At 47.1% G+C, this 16,978-nt stretch overlaps 1 protein-coding gene across 3 annotated transcripts in view; it reads left to right on the plus strand.

Annotated features, from left to right (window-relative positions):
* MED23 (mediator complex subunit 23) overlaps nucleotides 1–16,978 on the plus strand; it is a 467,463-nt gene that overhangs the window by 267,412 nt on the left and 183,073 nt on the right. For all 3 annotated transcript variants that reach the window (XM_085611580.1, XM_085611579.1, XM_085611581.1), the window contains one exon: nucleotides 1,485–1,648. In XM_085611580.1, the coding sequence (XP_085467706.1) occupies nucleotides 1,485–1,648 (164 nt within the window). The remainder of the gene's footprint in view (nucleotides 1–1,484; nucleotides 1,649–16,978) is intronic.

Here is a 16,978-nt window from a genome sequence, read left to right on the forward strand (position 1 = left end):
GTTTTTCTTGGCCTTAAAAGGCTGCTGAGTGCCTTGGGGTGGTTCAAAGCGAGTAGAATACCGAGAATCTTTCCCCTAAGGGGTGTTTTGGGCCTGGGTGGCAGCCATTATCATTATCTGTCTTCCCAAGGGCTCAAGTGCTGAAGAATCTAGATTGTCCAGCCATCCCCTCCCCGTCTCTCCCTCCATGCTCCTCAACGATCTCCTCTTGGAAATCTTTCTCAGGACCCTGCCATGGAGATTAAGATTGTTTAAATTTCTTAGGGTTTGAGGTGAGGGCACCTTAATTATCTTATCCCAGAGACCGATCCTCAATAGGGAAGAAATGCACCAGCGCCCTGTCAGTATATCGAGCAACACCCACCTGTTGCTGGTGATACGTATTTCCCAATGTAGGTCTTGCCGATGACTGTATTCTCTGAATGTTTGCTGGTGTATGTATAATTATTTAAGCAAATCAGAAGGGGCCGGAGGCAGCTACTCTAATCCAGAGAAAGAAGCCAGAACGCCTCTGCGCTCACATCGTCCCTGGTGGCCACCACATGTAACTGGGCTCAGGCCTGGCAGCTCGATCCTGCAAGGTGCATCCCTACTCACCCCCACCCCACTCACCATGATGCGGGTTGGGCAATACATGCAAGCACTATGAAACCGCTCAGTGAATCTGCTCACTGGGACTCTCCCACCAGATGTTGTGGTCCAGGAAGGGGTCCCTCTCAGGCGTACAACCAGGAATGAGCCTACCATAATCTAGCCAGTGTTAGGCTAGTATTCACTACCATACGTATAGAGATTCTGAACTCTGTCCAGACCCATAATTTAGCAAAGCGGCAGACTTATCAATTAAAGTAAAGCTAACAAGCACACCATGTTCACCAGTACTGTGTATAACAATAAACAGTCATCAAGAATATCACGTATCTAGCTGCTGAGCAGCGAAGAAAGTGGAAGTGCTGTTCTTGATGATTGTTACATTGCAGCAGTGGTCATCTGATTGTAAAAGTGAAAATGAGTCCCATAGCAGGGACTCATGTGGGTCTCTGACTCTATTGAAGTTAAATGTTGATTGGCTGCTGTGTTGATAAAAAGAAGCTGAATGCATAGTTCTCGCCTCTGCTCCTGACATAGATGTGTTCAGGGATGTGGATAAAGATAAGTACCTGCATCGATTGATATCAAAGGTTAAGGTGTAAGATTGTGATTTCCTGCTTCCACACATGACCTATGAATAATTGCCATAACTTAGATAACCTTTTGTTGGTCACCTCCAGAAGGAAGCAGAGATGGTAGAATGTGCCTTGACAAACACCTAATATACTATCTACCTTTAGAGTTAAAATTGATGATGAATAAATATAGCAAGAGTATACTGCACTTGGTCAAAAATGCATAATGTTATTTTTAGTGGGTCTGAATCAGTCCCTAATATTTCAACATTAACATTATTTAATTAAAGCTCCTACTTTGTTATGTTTCTTTTTCAGTGTGGAGAGCACTGCCCTTCGACTCATAACGGCACTTGGCAGTTCTGAGGTCCAGCCACAGTTTACCCGTTTTCTGAGCGACCCAAAAACTGTTTTGTCTGCTGAATCGGAAGAACTGAATAGAGCTCTCATTTTGACACTTGCTAGAGCAACACATGTTACAGGTAAGTCCTTTGAAGCCACTTTTGAGGCACAGGCTGTTTGTAGTTCAGAGAAACAATCAGTCCCTATCAGCTCAAATTAGAAATCATAAATTGAATCCACCTGGTTGAAGTTTGTAAGTCTTTGTTAAATATATTACCACATTCTCATTAGACAGCTCAAAAAAGCGGGCCCATTGCTGCACCTATCTTGTCATTGTGTCAACAACTGCATATTTACGAAATAAATTATCCTCAATGTGTAAATGAAACAAAAACAAGCTCACTCACTTTACAAGAGACTGCACAAGGGGTGATAGAAGTGGGTTTCTAACTCCGTCATTTGTGAGAACATTTCATATGAATTCTGTTGATAACAGTTCTTACTTTCAGATGCTGATAAAAAAGCTTGAACGCTTCTTGCTGCCCTCTTAGCTCTTCTGCTCGTTGGCTGTTTCTGCTTTCTTTTGTGAACCTGCTAAACATGCAAAACTTTGCCACATGTTTTTGAATCTTAAAATATGACTTGCTCATGATTGTCCCGGAGACCTGAAAGTTTAGCGTTCAAAATTAAACAAAAACACTATGAGTCTGTTTCTCTCTGAGATCTTGATCATTTGTTGCCTTAGCCTTCTCTCTAGCCAATAATTACAAATTGAAAAGAATTGAATGGAGTAAAGTCTGCCATCAATCAAGAAAAAATGTAGGAACTGTTTTAATTATGTACCACAAGTCTTCTTGTTCCATCGGAGTTGGGTCCCATATATTCCTGTACTAGCATGCCACAAATCATTCAATATAAACTTGCCACTACTATTATTGAGCGACTGCAAGATGTTTGAACTTTATGTGAATCTGTAACACTAGAATCTGCACAATGTGCCTAATTGTAAGTTAAGTAGGTGCAAATGTGTGCATACTATTTGGGCAAACGAGATGATTCCAGGCATTTGAGATGATAACAGTAAATTATATGCAATGTTTATAAAATTTGTAATGAGCGATTCAATTTGGAAGTAGGTGTTCAAAAACAGGGAAAGATGTTGTGAGGAAGTGGGGTGTATTTCAGCATGGGCTCCTCGCTTTGATTAGGAGTCCCCTCCACATGCCTCAAAAGTTTAAAATTAAAACGATAATGAAACAGATTTATTATTATTTTATTTTTCAAGTTCTAAGGGCCAAGTCTTGGGGGTGAGGCTATGGTGATGACATTCACGGAGGGGGAGTGGTTGCACTGCTGTCCATGAGCACGTGGGTTGGGCCAGCAGTCTTAGGATTGCCAAATCGACATGCTCACTAAGCTGTCTCCAACCCGAGCTGTGTTGCTGGGTTAGATGCAGCAGGCACAGGCTCCCAGTCTCTTTCGGTGCTTACATCCAGGCCGTTCAGGCCATTCCTGACGCTGCCATCATGCTATTAGCAGCATAAGAGCAGCACCAGGTTTGGCCATAAGGGAATCTGGGATCCTGTGTGGAGCCAGAGAGGAGCAGAAAAGCGGGGTTGTGGCGGGCAGCATTTATTTATTTTCTTTTTTAAATGTATTTTCGTTGTTGTTTATCATTTCCCCTCCCCAACACACACAACCCGCTCGCCACTCTGCCGTGACACCAGCCGCTACTGGTGTATTTAAATGGTTTTGTTGTGTAACCTCACTGTGTAATAGACTCACCAACTCCTCTAGGTCAAAAGGTTTCGTCTGTAAAACCCTCAGCTCATCCCTGGGTAGCTATGGTACTGAGCAGCAAGGCTTACACAGAGGAACAAGTGCCAAGCATTTAAACAGCACCAATACAATAGAAGAAGAAATCGACACTCAAGAAATAAGACACTCATTTATAAAAATAGACTGTGTTTTAAAAAGAAAATTAATACACTAGAACGGAAAAGATCCATCAGAGGGTTCCGGATATATAGATTTTACAAGCAACAATAAATCGGCGCAGTTTCATTCAAGTGCAAAAAAGCTGTGGATCCCCGGTGCCGGAGTCATGGAAGGGTGCAGAAGTAATCCCCATCTTCAAGAAGGGCTTAAGGGGAGACCCGGCGAATTATCGCCCAATTAGCTTAATCGATTCTGGTCAGAAGTTGGTCGGCAGGGTACTTCTGGAGAGGATACATTCCTGGGTGGACGAGGAAGGGATTCTAACCAAGTTCCAGGCGGGTTTTAGGGCCTGCACCAGCACCATTGACCAAGCATTCAGGTTAACGCTTCTTTACTGGAAGACGGTTACCATCGGCAAGGGTGCTTTATACCTTGCGTTCATTGACCTTAAAACCGCCTTCGATCTGGTCCCCCGCGATCGTCTGTGGTCGATTTTGGAGGAGTTGGGCATCCCTTCCTACATTCTGAAACTCCTCATCCGAATGCACGAAGAGAACTTTGCCTGCATTAGATGGGGGACACAGGGCCAGAAAACTAAAAAAATTCCAGTGAATAGAGGGGTTCGACAAGGGTGTGTCATGGCGCCAACACTTTTTACGCTATTCGTGAATGGCGTGGTCTCTTTTCTGCTTGAAGTCGAAGCGGACGTTCCCGCTCTGGCGGGTGATAAAGTTCCAGCACTTCTTTTCGCAGACGACACTCTGTTAATATCAAAAACTCCGTCTGGTTTACAGAAGTTGTTACAGCGCTTCTCTCTGTTCCGTGAGCGAAGAGGCCTCGTCATCAATACCGCCAAGACTAAACTCCTCTATTTTAATCCCTCAAAATCTTCCGGTTCTATTCTGACCCTAGAAGGGAAACCACTTGAGCGTGTCAGAGAGTTTGATTATCTGGGAATTAGAATCTCCGACAGGCTCAGATGGCAGCCTCATATAGATAAAATGGCACTTAATCTTAAAAGAGTAACTGGTGCCTTGGGAAAGGAATTTCGGGCCTCTACCTCTAAACCTATTACCCCAGTACTAAACATCTATGCTGCAAAGGCGGTGGGTAGCGCACTCTATGGCGCCGAACTATGGGGCTACAGCTGTGTTGACTCACTGGTGACCAGCGAAAATAAGTTCTTTAGGGAACTTGTATCACTCCCCAGGGGCACTCCGACTAAACCACTCCTTAGCGATTTTGGTAGGCGCTCAATTAGGGATCTAGCCACCCTTCGCCCTCTGCTATATTGGGCGCGGCTGTGGCGAACCCCTGAGCTCTCTAACTATGCTGAAGGGCTCAGGGAGGTTATGAACATGCAAGGTGCCCATAAAATTGAGTGGCTCGCAAACACAAAAAAACTTCTGATCGCAACCGGCCTTACAACTGTTTGGCCAGCGGAGGCACCATTATCGAAGATCGAAGTTAAGCGAGCCTTTTGGGCTTGGGTGGATGCTTCGGAACAAAGAGATCCCAATATTGGAAGGCTGATAGAGGCTTTTTATCAACACAAATCAACTATCCTCTTAGAACCATACCTTGACTTCATCACTAAGCCCAGGGACAGGTCGCTTTTTATTCAGTTTAGGTTCGGGACGCTCCCATTACGTAACCATACTAGTAAGTGGAAACCCCCCCACAAGACCCTCCCTGACTGTCCATTCTGTCCCGGTGCCACTGAAAGCGTCTCCCATTTCTTCTTTGCATGCCCAGCCTATCTATTACCTAGGACGAAATGGCTTAGACCTGCCTGTTTACTCTTAGGAATAAGGGATCACATTGTCGCTATGCGAATCCTTAAAACCACCACCAACACCACCTTAGTTTGTGGAGTGGCCAAATTTCTAGGTTGGGCATGGCTAATCAGGCAAAAATCTATCAGTTTTAATTAAATCTTTTAAAATACTGTTTTTAATCCCCAAAGCTGTGAAATTTAATACATTTTTTAGATATTTATTGCATATTTCAAATTGGATTTTTTACGACATGTTTTAAAAAAATAATGAATTTGTATTTGTTTTTATGTGTTTTGTGCTTTTATGACATTACGTGTCGAAATAAAGCTTTGTTGATTGATAAAAAAAGCTGTGGCAAAATCAACAAATTGGACACTTGCAAACTTTTTCAAGGAAAACATAGGTAAGTCTCACTGCTGTCAGTAAGAAGTACTTGGGGCGAACAACTCCAGCTGGAAGATCTTCAAAAACAGTTACCTTCACAATTAAAGCAGTCCTTCAGCAGTTTCAGGCACTTTGTCCACATTGCAATGGATTCCTACGACGTGGTCCTGATGCTAGGCATAAAGGATACTGAAGATGCTATAAGGATGCTGTGAATGCGACGCGATCTACTAGGATCTTCCTGTAGGGATTCCTCGGTCCGCGAAGATGATGAGAGGGTCCTGGTTGCAGTGTCGACTTCCCACTAAGTCCTTTCCAGTCTGTCCGAAGTCCAGTCGCCACTGTACTATCAGACACTTTGTTGCGGGTAGAGGTCAATCCTTCCTGGGTCAATAACTTTCCGTCTGAGGGTCCCAGCAACTCTCTGACAGTGAACTTGGGTGCAAGTCTATGTGTAGACTCTTGGTCCTCGGTGTAGCACAGCGGTGGCGGTAGGGGCTTGAAGATGTTGTGCTACCACCTTACTCCCCACAGGCTTCTTCAGCTGTTGTGTCCCTGCGCTGTTGAATAAGAGGCCATTCATCTGCCCCTTGGAGTTCTCTTGGCTTGACTGGGCTCTGCAGATTGCTTCTCCTTGAGCAGGACACAGCAGACCTAGTCCCTCTCTTGACTAGCCAGCAGATGCAGTTCTCATTGGTGCAGCCTCTCTTTGCTGGTCCCTCTGTGCTGCAGGGCAGTCCTCCTTCAGTTTTTCCTCCAAGTTGGTCGAGATTTGAGGTCTGTGTGCCAGGTGTGCTCCCTTTTTGCTTGGAAAGTGCCCTCATGTCCGCATATGGTGATAGCCAGTGGGCTTCCAGATTCCCTCCCACCTGGTGGCCACCTCCTGTGGAGTGTGACATCTGGTTGTCCCTGGATGCACCATTCTGCCCACTCCCAAGATGGTGAGACCCCTCTCCTGGTGTACAGACCTCACTAGCCCACGCTTGGAGTGTGGCTACCTCAGGGCTACGCACCCTTGGAGAAACAGGTTTGGCAACTGGTTTCCCCTCTCTTCTCCCCATGCCAGCCTGTCTACCTCAACAGTCGCAAAAAGAACAGTTGGACGGCATGCTGAACAAATCAGACATTCACTCCAGTCACAGAACTGGGTTAAATCCATTGTTTCTTTTGCGCACCATGCCACCCCAGTTTGGACCCAGCCATCTCCCCATGGGAACAGTCCAGCCCAAACTGCCAGACCAGGTCCTCCCTGGACCGCAAAAAAGCATCCCTGGACCGGTTTAAGGATGTCACCCCTCATCAGCCAGGCTAGCTTGAATCCAGTGGCACAGTGAGCACGGGGCCCACATCTGGGCATATCGGTCCCACTTAGGGCAACAAATGCAAAAAGAGCAGACGATGGACGGAATGCTGAACAAATCAAACGTTCACCACCAGGATGACCTGACCTGGCAGTTCGGGCTGGACTGTTCCCATGGAGAGCAGGCTCAAGACTGATTTGCATATGGCTGGGTCCAAACTGGGGTGGTGTGGTGAGCAAAAAACAATGGCTTAAACCCAGATCTGTGACTGGGGGTGAATGTTTGATTTGTTCAGCATTCCATCCATTATCTGTTCTTTTTGCTTACCTCAACAGTGAGGCAGCCCTTCTCCCCGGTGTCCCACATCTGCTCTACAAAGTCCGCGTCATCTTTAAAGCCTGCTTATCGGGTCTAACACGTTAGGGGCTTCCTGCAGGCGGGAGATGATAGCTCCCTGGCCTCTGATCCTTCATTATTCTCCTTCCTGAGATTCATTTGCCCGTCTCTCCAGGAGGGCAGAAAGCTGCCTAGTGGAGTAGGCTCCATGTGTGCCCGGAAAGGCACAGGAGTTTTAGATCTTTTTATTGTTTGTAGAGAAACATGTCATACAACAGCATCCCAACTACATCCAGTGGCCCCTGGTGATGGCACAGCTGAGGAACGTGTGTATAATAGTGAAGAAGTATAGCACAGGACTAAAGGGACAGAAGGAATGACAATATGAATATTGAGGAGAGAAGAGTGTGATACTGTACATGAAGGTTACTGGCTGAGAGAGTGCAGTGGTTAGCGTGGTGGTTTCAGAGGAGAATCGCCTGAGGAAGATAGTCGGAGAATGCGTAAATAAAGTAGGCAGTTCGCGTAATTCCTCTGTTAGGTATTGAGTACATGGTTGCCACGTCTTGTTAAATACAGGCATGTGTGGCGACAGCTGTTAACTTCTCCGTTCCCAACAGTTCCCATAATTTATGAAGCCAGTCTAAGTGCACCTGGACGACCTCTGAGCCCAATCTAGAGAGAAGAACTTGTTTCGTGGTGTCAGTGCAATCGCTTTGCCTCTACTTGATTTTCAGAGGATACCCAATAGTGCATAGATGGGAAATCAAGGGTTGTCTGTGTTATATATAGTGTTTACTGCGTCCAAGACCCCATCCCAAAAGGTTTACAACTTGGGGCACTGCCATAACATATGTGTGAGAGTGCCCTGCTGTTCACATTGGCGCCAACAACGTCCATCTTTGCTTGGATCCCAATGAGCAGTTCTAACTGGGATGTAATACCTGTAGTGAGCAATCTTTAAGAACATCTCCTCACTGGTGGTGTTGATGTCCGTAGCACAGGCGCAGTGTAAAATATCATTCTGTTCTTTATCTGTAAAAGGACGACCACATTCCCCCTCCCATCTACTTCGTGGCAAAGATTTCAAGGAGGTCCTAGGAGTAAGAAGAAAGATGTATATGTCTGACAATATCTTCTTGTCGAATAGGCAGGAAAGAAGCCATTTCTCAAAGGGCGTCAGCTCTCGGCTAGCATGGGGACAAGGCCAAGGCAGCATCACCCAGTGAGGAATAGCAGTGTATGGCCAGTAGGCCGTGGTTGGGGAGGCCAACGTTGCGAAGTCCATAAGCCCTTCCTCATCAAAAAGGTCTCCTACCTGTTTGCAGTTAGAGTCTTGCCAGACTATAGTAAATGCATTCCCTTTAAGAGCTGGAGGGAAATCTGGATTGCCTATTATGGGCGTTTGGGGAGATAACTGGGTGGAAAGACTACGCTTTAGTTGTACCTTATCCCAACCCCCCCACTGTGGCTTGCACTATTTGGATAATCTAGACTCCTGCATTTCTGTGGGACTTGGGCAGCCAGGGTACTTTCCAAATATGTATGCCAACAACATCTTGATCAATAAAGCATCATGGTTTTTCGGTGTAGGGTCGGGACCACTCCACCATATACCTCAGCTGTGCTGCCTCGAAATAGCACCTCAAATTCGGGACTCCTAGGCCACCAGGCGAATAGGGCAGGTGAGTGCAGGCACTCGTTCATTCTCCCAGATGAAGTCCCAGATAATGGATTGCAGCTTATCCAGTTGTGGAAGGTAGGATGCTTCTGCATGGTTACCCCCACTTTTTGACTGGTGCTAAGCTGTATTTGGGCTAGTCCGACTGGGATCCTGCTAATCAGGACCCCAGTCTCTCTGCTTTCTATCTTAAATTATTGTGGTAAGTATTGGGTACATCCCAGATTGGATACTGGGGTATTCTTATAAGTCCCTAGTATATGGTACTAAGGTACCCAGGATATAGGTACCCCAGAGGTCCCCCATGGGCTGAAGCATGCATTATGCCACCCATTTGAGACCACTCAAAATGTAACTACAGGCCTGCCATTGCAGCCTGTGTAAGCTGGTGCTAGCACCACTTACTAAAGTTCTAGGTTTCCTATATCTAGGGTCACTGCACTTAAAGTCTATAAGTCACCCCTATAGCAGGGCGGTTTACAATCCTGAAGACAGGGTGCTTGGTTCTAAGTGACATGGTGCCCCTGCATGAGCAGGACACTCCTACAGCCTACGGAGTCCATTCTCCCGGGTGGTTATTGAAGCAGCCATATACTGTATAGAGGGACACCGCATAATTACGCTATGACCATCTCGAAACTGGTGTGAAACTATACAAAGGACATGTGCATGCCTGTGCACCATACTGGAACCTTCCAAGGCCTGTGAGCATCAAAGACACCTGAATGAATCCTCCTTGGAGGGAAGGAGTCACTTCCCTGCATTCACAGGCACCGCAACTAAGTCGACCGGTCTGCTGAGCCTGAGCACCTCCGGACTCTGTAAGGTTCTGCAACACAGGTGGTGGTTTCCCACAGCTCCCGAGGCCTGCCCTGTCCTCTCACCAAGTTTGAGGCCAGTATCCCTCGTGGGCTTTGCAGTAAACGATCCCCTATGCACAGCATCGACTTGCAGTTGCAAAGACTTGTTGGCTTCCTTCCAAGAAGATCTTAGGTCTCCAAGCAGCCCCAACCTCAAGCATCTCCAGTGACCAGAATCTTCAGCCACATCGCATCATGTTCACTGTGGCCTGCATCTTTTGGTAAGCTGCTCGAGGTCCTCTCGCGACTCCAGTGCCTCCGGCCTATGGGTCCATTTGAGAGTCACCTTTGTGTCTTTTGGACTCCTCTGATTGCTCGGGGCATGCTCTAACTCCCCTGCTTGTGGTGAGTCTCCTGGACCTTGCTGGTCCCAACGTTGCTCCTTCTTCAATTCCTGCGTTGGTTGCATTTGCCAAGGCTTTTTGGTACTCCTGCTAGCCACCGACGACTCAGCACTCTACATCCTTCGTGGGACAGCTCTTGCACGGCTCCTGGCCCTCCTCGACGTTGCCTGGTCCTCACAGCTGCAGAGTCAAGGTCACATCACCCATCCTGCAACACCCGACGTCTGAGGGCATTTGTCTTCCAAGTCTCCTGGTCACTCCTGAGTGACATAGACTGTGTCCCCACTGCTTGCAGGTACCTCTCATCTAGGATCCACCTTCGTATTTCACCTGACACTTTCTCCATCAGCAGCAGCACTTTCCTGAAGTCCTCCATTGGGTGTGATGACCGTTTCCGACACCACTTCACACATATGCACCCGGCATCCTTGGTGTAGGTAACATAGGTACTAGGGAATCCACAGGTGGGGTGGCTCTCCAACCTTCTGTCTTCCACAGGGTTTCTTCAGGGTCCACTGGGAAGGGTCCTTAATCTTTAAAAATCCAACCCCGACTTACACGTTGAGTTGTACGGAGCACGCGGTCGTGTTTCCACACTACACACGCTCTCCATGGGGTCCCTATCTACTCACCTTGGGTGGTTCCTTGGGTCCCAGCACTTCTACATCCGGTCGACCTTGTCTTGACCTGAGTCATGGTTCTTATACCACTTTCTTAGTATATGGCTTGCCCCCCTGGGGTCCACTGTGTATTTCGTGCTATTTACTGTATTTCTATGCAAAGTATTGCATACATTGTGTTTATCTCCGTGTAGGAGATAACTAACAGTGTTGGAGTGTATATTATAATAAATACATATTTTTATAACTACCTTGTGTGGTTCTTTTTCACTTAATCTATACTATACGGTTGCATTCTGGTAAAACAAGATGCTTTACATTCCTTCTGGACTAAGCCTGAAGGTTGCTCTCCACAACAACCACTTAGAGAGATTTATAAGGTTGCCTAAGACCTCTTAAATCACCATAAGGGTTGTCTTACATTAGTGGGCATCATATACCAGGCCAGCTTCTCACATCCAGTATTCACGGGGGAGGTTCTAAAGGGAACGTTTGCATTATGTACAGGATTTTGAATACCAGCGTCAACTTGACCGCCACTAGGTGTCCCAGCCACGAAAGGCCTTATTTGCCAAGAGGCCGCCAAAGTTTTGCGCAAATAAGCATTCAGGAGTGGAGTGTATCTGCAGGCCTAAATATAAGAGTCCCTTTTCTCCCCACCTAAAGGGGAATCGAGATGCAAGACGGGCTTACATTTCGGTAGGGATCAGTATGGAAGATTTTTGTAGGTTGGTTTTGAAGCCGCATACTCTTCCAAAAGCCTCCAGTTCATTGGTCTAAATCGGTCTTATTTATACTTAACGGTCCGCCACCACAACTGCCTAAAGGGTGTGACCTGCTAATCACGACAGATTGCTTTAAGTATTTAGGGATCTATGTAACACCTAAGCCAGAAGACTTTATTACCAAAAATTTACTGCCCCCCCCCTGGACCGTCTAAAACGGGATACTGTGCATTGGCACACATTGCCCTTGATGCTGCTTGGGAAAGCAGCACTCTTTAAAATGATGGCACTCCCCCGATTCTTGTATGCTCTGGAAAATACTCCATTCCCGGTACCAGCGAGCTATTTTAAAGCTATAGCCACGGAGGTCTCTAGTCTATTGTGGGGAAACAAACCAGTGCGAATTGCAATGGAAAAGCTGGTCAGGCGGTGGTATGATGGGGGAATAGCGCTACCCAACATACAGCTGTACTATTGGGCTGCGCAGTTAAAAATAATCAATCAATGGATACACGCCCCACAGTCCGACCCTGCGTTTCAGGTGGACAGATATCTATTAGAAGAGGGAGGAGTCATGGCAGCCCTATACAATAAAAAACGACCTAACCCACTGATTGGCCCGACGGCACATACAATAGACGTCTGGTACATGGCGCAAAAGAAACTGGGGTGGCAGGGGGTTATCACACAGCTTACGCCACTGTGGGATAGAGGAAGGCTGGGAAAGCTTAGAAAGAGTAAAGGGTTCAACGCCTGGGACGCCATAGGCATTTCTACGGTGGGGGACCTGTGGGTGAGGGGTGGGGTGGTGGCGTTCGAACGCCTGCAGGAACAATATGAGCTGGCCGCGGCTGAACAATTCAGGTACATACAGATTAGGCATGCACTGCAGACAGCAATACGGCCCAACACCGTCCTACCGGAGGCCTCTCCATTCGAGGACAGACTCCTCACTGACTACATGACGAAAAAAGCCACCTCCTACACTTACCGTAAATTAGTTAATAACCTACCTGACCCGACACAGGCACTGAAGGTCAAATGGTCTGCAGACCTTGGGGACATGGATGACTCGGACTGGCAGATGGCACTCTCGTCACCACGGGAAGTTGCAATACCCTCTAGATTGAGACTCATACAGTTGAAGATACTGCACCGGGTACACTTCACTAGATTAACCTTACACAAAATTGGGAGTGCCTTACACCCGTATTGTCTGCGGGAATGCAGAGAAGAGGGAACTTTTTATCATACTGTATGGCAGTGCCCGAGGATTATGGCATACTGGGTGGCGGTAATGCGGACTATCTCACAAGTGGAGGGGGTGTCGGTAACACCTGAACCTAAAAGATGTTTGTTGAATATATGGGAGCCAAATGATCTAAACCATCCGGCGCAGGACTGGGCCACATTAGGCATGATGGTCGCCAAACGGAATATAGCCAGGTTGTGGGGCTCCAGACACCCGCCGAGGGTCAGGGCATGGTGTGGGGACATGGATGAAGCAATGGTAGCAGAGAAAACTACATATGTTAACCGAGGTTGTCCGCAGAAGTGGGGGAAGGTTTGGGGGGCCTGGAACAAGTACAGGGGCTTTATCTGTGAACCACCAAAGTTGCCGAATGAGGATATTTCTATCTGAAGCGGGGAGGGGGAGAGGCGATATTTATGGGTCCGTAGATGTGATCTGACCACTATTATGATGTAACAGTGTTATGAGCGTTGACGTCTGATAATGTACCAACAGAATGCATTTGTATAGCTATAACTGTGATTGTGCACTGCCCTAACTTTCATGATAATAAAAACAAGTTAAAAAAAAAAAAAAGCCTCCAGTTCAATCATCAACGCCTTTAGCAAGGCATGTAGATCCATTAACGTCAGAAGGTCATCGTCCACGTACAGCATAATTTTGTTCTCCCTACCACCCATTGAAATACCTGCAATTTGAAGGGTGCCGGGCACAAGTGGTAGCTTTAGGAAACCTGAACACTAAAGCAAGTTAAATTAATTTTGACTTGAGATACAAGTCGGTTTTAATTTAATGAGTTGTTTGATACTTTGCAGTGCACAATTTGGTCCAGGAATTAGCACACCTCAAGTGTCAGCGTATAACCTTGTAATCGCCAATGGGGCAGCCAAGTTTTTCCACAGTAAAAACAGTTGTTTCTCATGTTTTACTGTCAGGACATGTACAGTATATGTCCCGCCTGTATCATATGTTGCATCTTGCTTTTAGGGCTCTGCAGGTCTACCAGAGGTGTGAAAACCCACATTTCCAGGCCAAGTGGTGACTCTGCCATTGATTTCAATGGCAAAGTAGAGCTAGCAGTATATGTGTGCTCTACCAGTCTGCAATGGCGGACTAGGAGACTTGTTTTTCTTGGGGGACCTCCAGGGTGGGACAATCAGTGCTGCAAGCCCAGGGGTACACCTCTAACTTACATGCCCTGAGTACCATTTACTTGGGACTTTGAGGTAACTTAGCCATTTCCAATCGGGAATAGTTAATTTGACGTACACTTTTAGCTTTAGGGAACTAGCACTCTGAGTTGAAAACCAGCATCACTGGTCGAAATACTTTGGGGGTGGCCATACAAAAAGAGGCATATACCTACAGATGACATTACCAAATATATGACTTAAATGAGGAGCGTCCAAAGCATAGAAAACTTGGTGAAATTAATTTAAGATGAGGAAAAATAACCTAGTATAGAGTGTTGAAAACTAAAAATAGATCATAAAGAGACGCAGCGCCGTTACCGGGGAAGCCAAGGAGCCGTCACTACCAGCTCCAGAAGTCCAAGCGCCCGGCCCAGCAGCAGCGTCACCGCCCTCTGTGACCGGGCATCTGATTAAAAACAACTCGCGCCTCCCGCTTCGCGGGAGACGCAGCGCCGTTACCGGGGAAGCCAAGGAGCCGTCAGGAGCACACTACCAGCTCCAGAAGTCCAAGCGCCCGGCCCAGCAGCAGCGTCACCGCCCTCTGTGACCGGGCATCTGATTAAAAACAACTCGCGCCTCCCGCAACGCGGGACGCGCGCGGGCGTGCGCCGGGCTAAGCCCGGGCAAAGGGCGGGCCGTCTAAGGCCGTCCGAGGACGTTGGAGGTCGGGTCGGGCCACCCCCCCAAATCCGAGTGCACTGATGACATCGTACTGACTGAGACCTGAGGTACTGTGCCACGTTAAAAGGCTTTTTACAGTTTTGGAGGGGGCTTGTGACATTTACGCTCCATTACTATTAAGTCTTCCATAAATTAGTGTGTGTTTCCTCTGTGTTTGTGGTAACTCCTCCGGCTGTGGATCGTGTACTATGGGTAAAAGGAAAGCTGTAGAAGGAGGATCCATGGCTAGTAGTAAAAAGGGTAAAAAACCGAAGAAAAGTATTCATTCTGCCATGAATTGCGTCCTGACAAGAATTGAGGGGATAGTTAACGACTGTGAGGATTCGCTAGTTGATGGGCAGGTGGAGGATCAGTTAACTAAAACATCTTCTAACTCTACTCGCACGATCCCATCTATGTTCCATACTCAGTGTTCGACTAAACAGCAAAGTATTATCTCACCCCCCGATACAAACACCTCTGACCCTCAAATACCATCTAAACAGACTGTGGGCACTATGAATGGAATAGAAAGAGATTTAGACACTCCTCATTGTGCCCCCCAATCCATCTTATGCTCTAACAGGTTTGCCCCCCTTGATCCTGATTTATTCCAAGTAACTAGCTCTGTCACAATACTTGCTGACGATTCCGAGGCCCCAGTTACATCTGATGCTTACTCCTTAGCGACTCTTTTGGAGAGAATCAAGAAATTAGAGGAGTTAGTGGGGGCCCTTACCAAGAGGGTTGAGAGTCTTAGTTTAGGTCAAGCACCCCCCACGATTTCTCCTCTACCACTACCATCTTCCGGGGCAGTTCCCTGCAGGATGAAGCCTGTTCCCCCAAAGCCAATTCCTGCCAAAACTAATGCGGTCATGTACAGGAGGGGGCTCATAATGCGGATATTACATCTAGAATAAACTGCCAGATTAACTCATATGCGGACATGACAAGATGCCCTGACCCACCAAGCACACCGAATGTTAAGACCATTAACAGACGCCCCCCTCGTTTTTTTCCATCTCATAGACAGGGCAATAACAACCAACCACTCCATTCCCCAGCCAATTCGGCAAATTTCCAACCTGTGCACGCCAACTCCTCTGTCTTTATGACCCATGTTCCAAAATTGTCACCAAGGTCCACCTTTGAAAACAGTGTATCTCTTCATAACAAAGTCATACACTGGTTGAGACATGTTCGAGGGTGTAGATCAATCATTAGAGAGGACATCATAAGGACAAAAAGGTTATCACGGGCGGATGCTTCTTCAGATTGTATCGAGATTGTGTTTGGGGACCCTGTCTTAGCAGAAAATTTATTACTCTTGGAGTTTAGGTCATCTCCTCCCGCTCTCTCTTCAATCCAGGTTCGTAGGTTCCCCGCATGGTCTGAACAGAGGGGGGGACAGGACTCAGGCTTAGGACAGGTGGATTGACTAACCAATCTCCACATGACTTCCCCTGCACATATTTCCATATCTCATTCCACTGGGGGGCTGGATTCGAACACTATCCCCATTTCCAACCTGTCCTCAAACGATCTGGGTGAAACAATTGATACTCTGGTAATCAATGAGGGATGCCAAGATAGTCAGGTGGTGGACTTGAGGACCCCCCTAAATTCTGCTCCCTCGAGCGGTATCAATTTTTTATCATGGAACATTGCGGGGCTCGGGAAGAATCTCGCAGACCCTGTTTGGAGCGATTTCATCGACAAGTTCGATATTATCCTCTTCCAGGAAACCTGGAGTTTGGTACCCCTGCATAGATCAGGGTTCATCACTCATTTTGTCCCCGCAATTAGATCCATAAGAGGACGTCCATCGGGGGGCCTCCTAATTTGGATTAACATCAACTTGAACTGGGCAATCAAGAGGCATGTAATTATATCTCACGACCTCCTCCATTTATCCATCAACGGGGTCGACGACCAACCCCCGCTTGAAATATTCAACATCTATGCTAGGGGGACCCCTGGAGCACGGGAAAGCCCTGCTGTATCGGCTCTTGAGTCCGAATTAACAGCATTCACTTTCAAGGTGGATGTCGTCGTTGCCGGGGACTTTAATTGTACTTTTGAGCCCCTGAGCAGCGACGACATCCTGGGCATTGGAGATGCCGACTCTAAGCAGGGCATACCCCAACTTACTCTTCCGCCAATAAAGAAATGGTCTAAGAGGGCTCTGCAACTTAATGCGCTAACATTGGAGTTCAATCTGAGGGCCACAAATGGACGAACTTGTTCAGATGGTCAGGGAGCCCCTACTTTCACGAGGACTAGAGCTCCCTCGCGCATTGATTACATTCTGTTGGGCATCGAGCTTTGGCCAGATCTTATTGACATGGAAGTAATCAACAGGTGTGAGAGCGATCACAGCCCCCTGTTCATGAAGCTC

The sequence above is a fragment of the Triturus cristatus genome, chromosome 6 (genome assembly GCF_964204655.1).
Source record: "Triturus cristatus chromosome 6, aTriCri1.1, whole genome shotgun sequence".
NCBI classification, from domain to species: domain Eukaryota; kingdom Metazoa; phylum Chordata; class Amphibia; order Caudata; family Salamandridae; genus Triturus; species Triturus cristatus.